This window comes from Vombatus ursinus, unplaced genomic scaffold (genome assembly GCF_900497805.2).
Source record: "Vombatus ursinus unplaced genomic scaffold, bare-nosed wombat genome assembly UNPS02014801.1, whole genome shotgun sequence".
Classification (NCBI taxonomy): Eukaryota; Metazoa; Chordata; class Mammalia; order Diprotodontia; family Vombatidae; genus Vombatus; species Vombatus ursinus.
Window position 1 is genome coordinate 3,982,976 of NW_020954579.1, and position 13,618 is coordinate 3,996,593.

The 13,618-nt window shown below is 42.7% G+C and overlaps 1 protein-coding gene across 1 annotated transcript in view; it reads right to left on the reverse strand.

Moving 5' to 3' along the window:
• SKAP1 (src kinase associated phosphoprotein 1) overlaps positions 1-13,618 on the reverse strand; it is a 382,402-nt gene that overhangs the window by 64,752 nt on the left and 304,032 nt on the right. Inside the window, exons 8-9 of the mRNA XM_027872845.1 lie at positions 11,222-11,285; positions 5,775-5,972 (exon numbers count right to left, since the gene is read on the reverse strand). Coding sequence (XP_027728646.1) covers positions 5,775-5,972; positions 11,222-11,285 — 262 coding nt within the window. The remainder of the gene's footprint in view (positions 1-5,774; positions 5,973-11,221; positions 11,286-13,618) is intronic.

The following is a 13,618-nucleotide window of genomic DNA, read 5'->3' on the forward strand; positions in this document are numbered from 1 at the left end:
ACACACACACACACACACACACACACACACACACACACACACACACACAGAGCTGGATATTTCTAACTAGACTGTTTAAGGCAGTGGTTCTTAATTTTTATTTCATGTCATGGACCCCTCTGGTACTCTGGTAAAGTCTGTGGACCCCTTCTCAGCATAATGCGTTTAAATGAATAAAATAAAATTATTAGGATTACAAAGGCAACCAAATATATTGAAATAAACATGTAATTTTTTTCTCATCCAAGTTCATGAACCCCCTGAAATCTATCCTGGGATTCCTTGGGGATCAAAGGACCTTAGGTTATGAAACACCGGTCTAGGGGCTGGGGGGAGGAGGTCTGTGTAATCTCCAACCTTATAGAGGGGTAACACTATTCCTACCCCAAGTAGAATGGTCAGCTCTCTAAATTGCTGCCATTACTTGGTGTGCAGTCCTACAATGGAGTGAGGGGAGCTGATACAAGGGGAACAGAACAGTGAGAGGAGGGTAGAGAGAGGGAGGAGAGGCAAAGAACCAGGAAGGCAGATCTTTCCATTTTGCTCTCTCTCTCACTCCTCTGTGGGCCGCTGGTGTGGTACAGTCAAGGCTCTCAAGTGAACTCCAGAAGCACCAAACTGCTCTAGAGTGGAAGCTGTAGAATGAAGAATTGTGGCTGAAACATTAATATAATAATTAAATTTAATATAAAAATTAAATAAATTAATGTAATAAATAATTAAGCAGCTGTAAGGTGCCCTGTAAGTGTGGTGATGGGTGGGGGTTTTTAGGAAGGGCCCTTGGAAATCTGGCACTGCATTTTCTTCGGGAAATTCTGAGGCATGTTGTTTCCAGCTCCTCTATCCTCAAGGAGAAAGAAGAGATGGGACTTTCCTCTTAGCATGGGCATGGGCCATTTCCCATTAAGCTTTGTATCTCCAGACTGGACAGATATTCCAGACATGGAATTTGTCTCTTTCCAACATAAAGCAGACTGGTTTGCTTGCCAGGGCAACCCCCTTGGATCCAGTAAAACTCATCCAAATTGGCATGAATTTTGGCAGGATGCCCTCCTACCCAGGGCACTTTCACATTGGCTGGGGAGGAAGGCAGAAGATAGGAGAAGGGATGGTAATGAAGAATCCAATCATAGCGGCTGCCACCTGGGGTAGGGGGATGACACCCAAAGTATTTCACTTCCTCAAAGTGCCCGGGTAAAAGTACTGGCTCCAGAAGCAGCTTTTATTTTATCTTGCCTTGCTCCACCAATCTCTGAGTCACCCCCCCCCCCGCCATTTTTTTTAGGACTAAGAATGGTGAATGAAAAGACTATTCTCTCTTTCCCAGAGATCTGTTCAATGAGGTTTCCACAGAGCACTCTTCCACAGCTGTAACCCTAAAGTAGATTGTCAACTGGATACTTCCCTTAGCTTGGGTGGGGGGGTGAGCTGGGGTATGATATCATTAGGAAGACCCTAGCCAAATTTGGGAGTGCATCTCCTTTTAGATGGCGTTGTGAATTAGCTCCATCTCTGCACCCCTGCTGTTGCAATGGCGCAGACTGCGAAAGGGAAGATTCTCAGAGGAGCTGTGTTTTAATGTAGCAATTTGATTCAATTTTCCACTCTATAAAATTACCCATCACTGCTTGTTGCTTTCTAACAGACACCTTCACTCTTAATTTAACAATCCTATCGAATTCTGCCAGGGAAATTGGAAAAATTTATCACCTGTGAAATTTTATTTTCCTTCGGTTGTATCTGTTTTTGTAAAACTTCATTAACGACGATGACTTGCTGGGGAAATTATCATTTTTTTTTTAAACTTGAGACACAAGAAATAGTTCGACCTTAACCAAGACTTCATTTACATAATAAAACACCACAACAAAGAGCGTTGGAAATCAGGGGATTGGCAGAGGCTGGAGGTGGCCCAGAAAGAGGTTGGAGATCCCAATGGCTCGGTTGGGTGGTGTCTGAAGCCCCCACCCAACCAGGAAAGAGTTCCAGGGTCTTGGAAACTTCGCCCCTTTGGCTGCTTATTTTGGGGCAGTTGACTGTGTTCAGGGTAGAGAAAGGCTATAGTTTCAGGAGGCAGGAATTCTCTCCTTGGGGAACTTTGAGATGCAACTTACTAATGGCGCTCTTCAGCCAACCAGCTGTTCCTCTCCCCTAGTGCTGGTTTTTTCCTGAGTCCCTAAGTTCACCTAGGACCTGTAAACTCCAGCTTACCTTCATCTTCTAAAGCAGATACAATGAGCTCTTGCCAATTTTCTGTAGGAGTGGAGATTTCTGGATAGGTTTTTAAGAGTCAGTGGTCTAACGAACCTCACAATTAAAAAGACTCATTTTCTAATTTCTGTGAAATACAGGACTCAGCCCTAATGTACATGGACCTTCAAAAGACGTCCTATTCTGTTGCTATGTGGTAGCATTCAGGGAGCCTTGGTTTTAGAAGCCTATGTCAGCAAGCCACGGCAGGCCTTCTCTTCTGGGTCAAGCTCACCCTCAGGAGACAGGAGGGACGCCATGGTAATAAATAGCTTTGGATTTGCAATCAGAGAAACTAGGTTCAGATCCTGGCCTTCTTATTTACTTTCTGTGTGATCTTGGGCACATCGCTTTATTTCGTTGTGCCTTAGTTTCTTTCTCTGTAAAAAGAGGGGGTTGAACTCAAGGATGTCTAAAGTCCATTCCACATCCAAAGCTATGATTCTTAGAAGCTTGGCCACCAGGTAATGACTATTTTGGCCATGACAATTCATGAAGACTGTCTCATGAGGCTCAAAGCAGTTGTGGTCTATCAGTGTGGGTGGGAAGGGTACTCCCACCTGATGAGATAGCTAGTCTTTTAATTTCGATTTCCCACATTGGACCCAACGCTGCACACTAGCTGCTGTCATCCACTCAAGAAGTGGTGCTGTCCACATTTTTGGAGATGTCAGTGGGTATCTCTTTGTAACAAAAGTATAATGCTTGTGTAGGGAGAGGCTGTGGACAGAGTCCACACCCATATTGAAGGGTTGTTTTTTTGTTTTGTTTTATTTTGTTTTGGCCATAGATAGCTCCTTAGATTCATATAATAATGAATTAGGCCATAACATTTTACTACATTAATAAATTTTATTACTTAAATTTCTAGTAAGTCCCAGCATCTAGTGAGTCCCTCTCATGCTCTGACTACAAGGTGAACTTATAGAGGGGCATTCAAGGGTTATCTACTCTAGCCCCCCATCTGAAGCATGGCTCCCCTACTCAACATCTCCAACATAGGATCCTGTATCACATAATGTAGATCAGGGCTATTTAACTTGGGAGTCCATTCTTTTTTTCTTCCCCTCAAGGTGGCTCAATGGATAGAACACTGTACCTGGAGTCAGGAAGACCTGAATTCAAATCTAACCTCAGACACTTACTAGCTGTGTGACCCTGGGCAAGTCATTTAACCTCTATCTGCTTCATTTTCCCCATGGGTAAAATGAGGATAATAATAGTACCTGCCTTCCAGAGTTGTTATGGGGATAAAATGAGACACTATTTGCAAAGCATTTCACAAACCTAAAGGTGCTATGTAAATGCTAGCTATGGTCGTTATTATTAATAATATTTTGGTAACTCTAATTCAGCATAATCATTTTCCTTTGTAAAACTCTGAATTTTATTTGATTCATTTAAAAGCATTCTTCTGAGAAGGGGTCCATAGGCTTCACCAGGATGACATAGGGGTCAAGGACACAAGAAAGGTGAAGAAGCCCTGGTCAACATGCTAGTCTCCAGCTCTCCTATCTCCTTGTATAAGCAAGGAATAAAACCTGGTTCTGCTGCTGCTTGTTGTGAAGGCTTGGGTGAGTCACCTCATTCTCTCCATGCCTCAGCTTCCTTCTGAGTGCAAGAGTAATAATAATGATGAGAATGATAGACAGCTGGCTTCAGAACCAGGAAGACCTGGGTTCAAGTCTTGACTTTGGCACATACCGGTTGAGTGACCCTCGATAAGTTACTTACCTTTTCAGTGCTCTAGGCAGCTCTATAAGGCCATAATTTACATAGAAGGTACCCACCTCCATTGGTAGAGGGATTTTCCTCTTCCAAGAGTTCCTTCTATCAGTGAATTCATTGGTCCAGTCCTTATGCCTATCCTTTGGACTTCTGAAACATTTTATACAATTTTGAGGTGAATGGACATTTCCTCTGAGATAATGTATGTAATGTCTAGTGCTTAACACAGTGCTTGGCACATAGTAAGCACTTAATAAAGGTTTGATGATTGAGAAAGGTGCTTTACAGTTCCTTTCCTAACCTTGTTCTTAACTTTCTGGACTTCAAAACCACGCGTCTGCATCTATTTCATCTTGGAAGTGCTGGGGGGTTTCTTATCTCCAATAACCTACTATCCCTGTGACCTGCTCACCCTGGAATAGCCTTCTTCAAGGTTCACCCCCTTTTTCTTCCCAGTGGCAAGTTCCTCCTGTAGTCGCCATTTTATGGAAGGGCCCAGGCAGACCTTGCTTCATTCCCCTCTCAGACCTTTTCCTGATTTTTTGGACTTCAAAAACATTCCCCTGAACGATGTACATTTACCTCCCTCCACTCCCTTACTTTTCAACTTCCTTTAGAGGCTCATATTCCTTATTAGAATGTAAGCTCCTTGAGGGCAGGAACTGTATTTCTTTTTACCTGTACAGCATTTATATCCTCAGAGCTTAGCACAGTGCTTGGCACATAGTAAATACTTAATAAATACTAATTTCCTTTCCTTCCCTTCCTTTCCCTTCCCTTTCCTTCCTTTCTTCCTTCTTTCCTTCCTTCCTTTGCAAACCCGATAGCAACTATTATTGTAGGATAGGGACCTGAACCTGTGACTTCATTGATAGAGAGAACGCTTGGGTAAGAAAATTCCCTTTACCAGTGCAGGCGGGCACCTTCTGGTCACCTTACAGTTTCAGAGAGTTGTCTGGTACAATGAAAGGTGAAGTAACTTGCCCAGAGTCACACAGCTAGAATGTACAGAAGGTCTTTCTGACCCTGAGCCCAGCTTTCTGTTCATCATGCCGTGGTTACCTTTACTGTTCACTATTGTCATTTATTATTACACAGAGAAGGAAGCTGAGGCTTGGAAGGAATGAGGTGACTCCTCCAAGGCTTCCCAGTCAGCTGGTAACTAGTAGACCCAGAACACGACCTCGGGTTCTCTAGACATTTTACTCTTTGCTCTCGCAAGAAGACAGGAGGGATGGAGACTGGCATCTAGACAGTAATGTGCTGGGGTTGGCTCATACTGGCTTAGCCAGTTGTTAAATTTTCTATGTGAGTGTTTTTACCTCAGAAATCAGCAAACATTACAAATCAAAGATCTATTTTTCATTTTGTTTTGATCGCCTAGACCTAAGAAAGTGATGGATAACATGTTTAATAATAAAGATTAACCTTAAAAGTGTCTTGTGTGTACATTTCCCCCCGTGGAGAGCCAGTTATTAAACACTTATCAGCACACTCCTTTATCTAAATAATATAACCCAGGAGCCCTTGTTGGGATGTTGTACCCATGCTTCAGATGGGTAGAGGAGACGGCCTTGAAGGTCCCTTCCAACTCTGAGACTCTATAACGTCATCTTGTTGTCAGATCCAGGGAGCTCTCCCTGCTGGGCCTCCAAGAAGATTCCCAAGGATTGGTCCCATTTTGCTTCCCTTTAGAAGGTGAGAAGAGCTCACCCTGGACTCTATCAAAGCCTGTCCTTTAAACAGCTCTAGAGAGGTTCAAACTGGAAGTGAAGGTAGACTTTACATCTTCTCACCTGGCAGCACTTCATAAATGTCCTCTTCCTTTTCTTCCTCCTCCTGGTCCTCCTCCATCCCAGTTTCTTTTTTCCCCAGATTCCCAGGAAAGATAACAGGTTTGCAGTGTGCACTGGTATTTGAGGAGTCAAAGCCATCAATATCATCATACGTCTCCTCTTCCTCTTCTTCAAAAGGGATGGTTAAAGAGTTCAGATCTGCCAGGGCAAAAGATGGGAAGGGATTAACATGGAGAGAAGGAAAAGAGCCGAAGCAGAGAAGTAGTCCAGGGAATAAAACATGTCAAAAGAAAATGGAAATACTAGATTAAGCGCTGTTATTTTTAATGTGGGCCCCAGTGGCAGGAAATCCAGAGAAAAGGCCAGATGAACACTGTGTAAGGTTTAAACCATCAACATAAATCCTTTTCTGCAATAAAACTTGATCAGGATGAAGCAACCTCAGAAAGTACGGGTGTCTGTGTGTGTGTGTGTAAGGTATGATCGTGTGTGAGAGCATGAGGACAAGAGAAGAGAAAAGGGCAGAAAAGTGAATGTTGGCAAGCAGAAAGAGGGCTCTTCAGAGGTTCTCTAAGGTATGTGAAGCTTATGGGGATCAATGGTGGCTTTGGCAGCTGAATACAGTACATCGTGTTAGTGGTCCTGCTCCTCTGGACTTTGGTGGAATTTACAGAAGGGTCCTAAGCTAATGAGGACAAGAAGAAGTGGAAGAAAAAAAGTAACAAAAACCCACCACCAAAACCTCAAAGATATAAATAAAGTAGATAAAGGTGGTGGTGGTTTGTCCTTCATTCTCAAAGAGGACCATGACATCAGGGAGGTGATGCCATGACATGCAAGTGAAGTGGATTTAAGTGAAATAGTTAATGAATGGATCTCAGAGGTGAAATTCTCCCCTCTTCCCCCCTCCCTTCTCCCAGCTGCCAAATTGATATTCCTAAAACACAGAACTGATCTCAGTCAGCCTCCTACTCAAAAATCCCCAGTGGTTCCCTCTAGGATAAAATGCACATTCCTCAGCCATGAAGAGCCCACCACAATCCACCTCCTAGCGCCTCTGCTATATTTCCAGAGCTCTGGTTCTGGGGCCAGAGGATGTGGGTTCATATCCCATCTTTGATGTTTACTGCTGGTGTGGCCTTTGTCAGATCTCACCTCTTCTCTAGGCCTTAATTATTTCAGTTTGTAAAGTGGGCTGCACTTGATGGTCTCTGAGGACCTGTCCACTTCTAGGTCCATGACCTTATTTCATATTTCTCCTCTTTACACCCTCTACAATCCAGATGCTGCCTGTAGATGACAAGGCCTTTGCCTTGGTTCTTTCCCTTGTCTGGAACAATACCTGTTCCCTTCTCACTTCCACCTGAGACCTAAAGCACAACTCATTTGCTGACTCCTCCATGAAGCCTTCCTTGATCTCCCTCTCTGCCCCTGACCAGTAATTAGTACATGCCTCATTCTTGTCATCCTGCTAGAGAAGGTACTGTATCCCCTTAGTAGAATGTAAACCCCTTGAAGGTAGGGAGTGCTTAATTTTTGTCTGTTTGGGCCCTGTGCCTAGCAGGGGTCCTTGCACAGAGTAGAAGGTTTAATAAATGTGGGCAGAATTGACTTGAAATGAATTGCAGCTACAGCAATGTCCTTTTGCAATTATAAAGTCTGTTGGCCATAAAGTGGGTCATTGCACAGTGATGCTAAGACATAGCACCACAGGCCTGCATCAGGGCACCAGAGGGAGAGGGTGATGTGATTATTAATAAGCAGATATCTTGTTCTCTGATGTGGGATATTGAGTACCCTCAAAAGCCCCCCCCCCCTTTTTTTTGGTTTTCCATTCAGCTGAGGGTACTTTACAGTATGGCTGAATGAAGCCATCCCCACTCTGGGGAAGGAAAGCATGTGCAGTCTTTTGACTGATTTCACAGGGCAATAACAATGTTTAGCTGGATCAGGCTTTTAATAAAGGGTGTGCAATCATTCTCATCTAAAATTCTGGAGTCACCTGATATGAGGAAAAGATCAAAGGTGCATTTGTGGTTTTGCTCATATGTTGTTATTTTGTTTGTTTTTTAAAAAATAAATGGAATGGATAATTCCTTCAATGTGGATTCTGAAAGGACCACAGGGTAAAGCTCAATAAAGTTGTACTGAGCTTTATGGAGGTTTACACACTTAGGGGTATATTACATGCATAAATCCAGGGCACCTAGATCAGCCGGTACACTGTTGTCTCCATCAATGTTTGTGTTTGCCTCATTCTGCTTTATTATATGTGATGTTCTTGTGATGGCAAAAGTCTAGTCAAGGAAAAGGGGCAATCCTTTGTAATGAACACAACTGTGCTCCTTTTCATCTATGAAAAAAGCTCAAAGTTGGATGAGGCTTGGAATCCCCAATTCTGAGAGATCTCCCTCCAACTCACAGGCTAAACACAAAGTTGGACTTTTCTCCCTCTTCCTGAGGAGGTAGGGCCTTGGCTGCTCTGAAACATGAACAAATACTGTCTAGACCGGACAGTTTCGGGATATGGATTCTGGGCTGGCTCTGTCTACCTGTCAAATCAATGAATGCCAAGAGGCCTCCTTCCAGACCACGCTGCCTCTGACCTGTCATGAGGCTACACTGCCCAGCAGAGGGTGCTCTAAGAGCAGAGATACCACGCCTCAGGCTGCCTTGGCCACCCAAACTGAATGGTGACCGGAAAACAAGCAGTCTGTTTTTAACCCTCCAGGGCCCTGAATAAACCCACCACAATATCCAGCTCTAGATTGCCTGTCTCTGCTGAGGGCAGGATAGGAAGGAGTGAGGCCTAAATTGTAGCAGGCTGAATTTAAATTAGGGATAGGGGAGAAATTTGTAGTTATGAACCACAGGGATGAGTCCTGACCAGACTGGAATCTCCCTGGTACCCTGTAGCACAGGTACAGACTTGGGGTGAGCTGGATGACTTCCAAGGTTTTCCTGTCCGGACTCATTATTGTGATCTGTTTACTAGGCCTCAGTCAGACTACTCACGGTAAGGGAGCTTAAATGCTTTGGCCAAGTAATGAGAAGATGGGACTCACTGTGAAAAGATTCTGATATTGGGAAAGACTGAAGGCAAAAGGAGAAAGGGATGACAGAGGATGAGACCGATAGATAGTGTCATGGAAACAATGAGGATAACTTGAACAGGGTCTGAGAGACAGTGAAGGATAGAAGGACCCGGCACGCTATGATCCATGGGGTCAGGAAGAGTTGGGCACGACTGAACAACACCACCACCACCGTTTCCTCTTCCATAAAATGAAAGGGTTGGACAAAAAGATCTCAGAAGTTCCCCCCACCTCTATGTACTGGTGGGGAACCTGCGGCCTCGAGGCCACATGTGGACCTCTAGGTCCTCAAGTGCGGCCCTTTGACTGAATCCAAACTTCACAGAACAAATTCTCTTAATAAAAGGATTTGTTCTGCAAAACCTAGACTCCATCAAAAGGTCAAACCCAAGGACCTAGAAGGCCAGATGTGGCCTTGAGGCCGCAGGTTCCCCACCCCTGCAAGATCTTTTCCAGACTAGGAGTATATACTTTGTTTACTGATCATTATCTCCCCCCTCTAGGCCACAGTTTACTTTTAGAAAGTTATGACACTGGATCAATCAATAAGCATTTATTAAGTACCTATTATATATTAGACACTGGGAGATTTGCTAAGAATACAAATATGAAGAATGCAACAATTCCTACTTTTAAACTTACATTCTAATAAGGGAGATGACAAATACGTGTTTAGGTATTAACACACTAAATACAAATAAATCCAAAGTGTTGGTCATTCTTTGTTTTTGAAGACGACCAAAATGACATCACAATGTTGGGGTCAAGGTACAGTGTGTCTGACCGTGTCGGATCAGACCGATACGAGCTGGGAAGGCTCCACCCTGAGTTGGTCGCAAGTAGCCCATATGAACCTTCGGAGTGGAGATGGCTCTAAATTTGAGCATCTCACGTTTCTTTTGAGCTCCTGCAATTCTGCTTTGCTCATGGAGCACAACGCCTTCTTTGACGTGGGCATGCCATGCTGGGAGGTCCTGTGCCAGTGTCTCCCATGTCACACAATCATTCAAATTCAAAGTGGTCAGTACAAATTAGTATAAGGTAGCCTGGATTGGAGGCACTAGCAACTGGGACAGATTAGTGGACTCGATCAGCAGTTCTCTAGCTTTTTGGTTTCAGGACCTCTTGACACTCTTAAAAATTATTTAGGTTTCTACCCCCTCCCCCTGTTGTTATTGTTTTGTCATTTTTGAATTATGTCTGATTCTTTATGACCCCGTTTGGGATTTTCTTGGCAAAGATATTGGAGTGGTTTACCATTTCCTCCTCCAGCTCCTTTTAAGATAAGGAAACTGAGGCAAACAGGGTTGAGTGACTTACCCAGGGTCACCCAGCTTTGGGTTAGATTTGAACTCAGGGCTTCCTGACTCCAGGCCCAGCACTCTACCCACTGCACCACCTAGCTGCTCCATTTGTTAATGTGAATTATATCTATTTATATTTGCCACTTTAGAAAAGAAAACATCTTCCCATTATTATAAAAATAGTTTTGACCTCATTAAACCCCCTGAAAGAGTCTCAGGGACTCACAAGGATCCCCAGACTACACTTTGAGAACCACTGGACTATGATCATTAAGATCTCCTCCAGCGGCATAGCCTACGGCGCAGTGGATAGAGCACCAGACCTGGAGTCAAGAAGACTCATCCTCCTGAGTTCAAATCTGGCCTCACACACTGATTAGCTGTGTGACCCTGGGTAAGTCACTTCACCCTGTTTGTTTCAGTTTCCTTTTCTGTAAAATGAGCTGGAGAAGGAAATGGTAAACCACTCCAATATATTTTTCAAGAAAACCCCAAATGGAGACATGACTGAAAACTGACTGAACAAAGTTACTGTAACCCTAGTCCCAAAGCCCACTGGTAGGGACTCCTCTATCCTCTGTTTCTTCAGCTTTAAAAGCAAGGGGCTAGATAGATGATCTCTAATCACTGGAGTCTATGACAGTTCTTTTATTAGAGGACAGCTGGGTGGCGCAGTAGATAGAGCACAGGACCTGGAGTCAGGAAAACCTGAGTTCAAATTTGGCATCAGAAACCTACTAGCTGTGTGGCCCTGGGCAAGTCATTTTACCCTGTTTGCCTCAGTTTCCTCATCTGTAAAATGGGGATAATAATAATAATACCAAGTTTGCATAGTTGTTGTGAGGATCAAATGAGATAATATTTGGCAAGCTCTTTGCAGACTGAAAGCAATCTATATCTGTATCTATATCCATATCTTTTTTATTATTATTATTACTATTGCTGCCATTTGTGATGATGGACAGGAAAAATTTTAGTATTTCACAGGGAGCTCTCGATCATCTGTATGCCGAGTAATTTCAACTGCTCCTATATTAATGATACTTACCCTTCAGCAAGAAACTTATTTGGTCCACCCAATCTCTGGCTTCAGCTGGATTAATAGCTGTAAACTGGAGAAAGAATGATTGAGTTAATCTATGACCTTCCAAATACTTCACTAAAATTGCCATGACCCCTGGTAGGGAGGCATAGGGAAAGGAAGTGGGCAGCTGAGAATCTGTCAGAGCTCTAAACTTGCAAAGCTCAGCATTTCCTGACTGCCTTGGATTCAGATCAAATACCATGGGTCTCATTTAACAAGGAGGAAGGTGCATTTATGCATGTGCACAATAGAAGTGTGCCTATTAGAGAGACTCAGCTTTTGCATCCACTTAGGCCAGCCCCACAACCAGGTGTTTACACTTTCTACACTCAACAAGCAATTGCTGAGTAGAGAACTACCAGGTACTATGGGAAGAGTTTATAAAGAGGGCAGCATAGTGGAGCAGATAGAGTACTAGGCTTGGGGTCAGGAAACCTGGGTTCCAATGTCTACCAGCTGTGTGACCACAGACAAATCACTCTTGCTGTTTAGTTGTTTTTAGTCACATCCTATTCTCCATGACCCCTTTTGGGATTTTCTTGGTAAAGATACCAGAGTGGTTTGCATTTCCTTCTCCAGCTCATTTTATAGAGATGCAACTGAGGCAAACAGAATAAAGTGACTTGCCCAGGGTCACACAGCTAGTAAGTGTCTGAGGCCAGATTTGAACTCAGGAAGATGAGTTTTCCTGATTCCAGGCCTGGCACTGTATTCACTGTGCCCCTAATAACCTTTTTGAGCCTCAGTTTCTTGTCTGTAAAATGGGGGTAATTATATCTATAATACCTACCTCTCAAGTTGTGAGGCTTTTTTTTTTGTGAGGCTTAAATGTGATAGTGTATGTACAGTGCTTTGCCAATTGCTAAGCACTTTATAAATGTTATTGTTAATTATAATAATAAAAAGAAATGCTCAAAAGACATTCAATCTAATAGCAGATACACATGTAGAGAGGCCCATGAAATCAAAATGAAACATTACAATAGCAAGTACAGAACGATGTAACAGAATAACTGCAGGGATGTTGGAAGGATCCAGAATCGGGAAGTAGTCATGGTGGCTTGGGAATAGCTGGGTTTTGTCAGAGACTAAAAGAATTGATGGACACCAACTAGTGGAGAAAGAAGGAAGAGAATTTCATGAGAGGAGGATAATGTTTGCAAAGGCTCATAGATGGGAATAAGTAAACTGGCAGGGAAAGAATAAGGGACAGACTCTAGGCTTGGCTGGAGTAGAAGACTTTTGCTGATAAAAGTGGAAAGGAAGGGGTGGCTAGGTGGTGCAGTGGCTAGAGCATCAGCCCTAAAGTCAGGAGGACCTGAGTTCAAATCCTGTCTCAGACCAAACACTTGACACTTACTAGCTGTGTGACCCTGGGTAAGTCACTTAACCCCAATTGCCTTAAAAAAAGAAAAAAAAAGGGTGGAGAGGTGACAATGAGGGCAAAGTTGCTGTAAGAACTTTTGAATACTTTGAAGAGTAGTTTAAATCTAATATAATAGACAATATGATGACTAATGATGCTTGGAACATGTCTTCTTTCTCACTTTGTGCAACTTTGTCTCACTTAAATCCAGTTCACACAAAACTCAAGACATCCTCCTGTGATGTCATTGGACCTCTCTGAAATGAAAGATGAAGAGGTGGTGGACTGTGGGTATAGTATATGCTCTGCCAAGCATAATGTGTATCATTGTGTCAGTTTGTTTTAACTGTTTCTGGTTTTTTTTTTTTGTTTTTTTTTTTGTTAAATAAGAGAGGATGCTTTGGGCTGATGGCTTTTTGAGAAGTATTTGTGATCCAAAAAAACAGTATATTGATCACTTTTTTTTTTAACGACAGACAATATTAAACTACTGTAAATTTTTGATATGAGGAGTGACTTAAGTGAAAAGATTATCTGAGGGAAGTAATTCTAGCAACTGTGTATAGGACAGACTTTAATAGGAAAATTATGTTGGTGAAGAACTACCTGGGAGGCTGTTGAAGTAGCTTTGGGATGAGATGAAGAGTGCTTGGACTACATTAATGAAAAAGAAGGAAAAGTTATAAGCGCTATCATGGGCAGAGAGCCTGGAAAATATGGCAGGCCCATAATACTCAACTCTAAAAATTAAACTCTTATTAATTTTTTTATTTTAAATAAATGACTTAAAAATGAACCTCCCTGGACAATAATTATATTTTTTGGCCTATTTGGGACAAGATTCAGATTTAGACACCTTGCATGAAAAGTCTGGTGCTATTTATTTCTTTATTCCTAATAAACTTTGCTATTGTTTTGTAATATGACAATCTAAAGTGAGTGGCAAGAAGAACACTGGATTTAGAGTTGGAGGGTTCTGAGTTCAAATCCTGGCT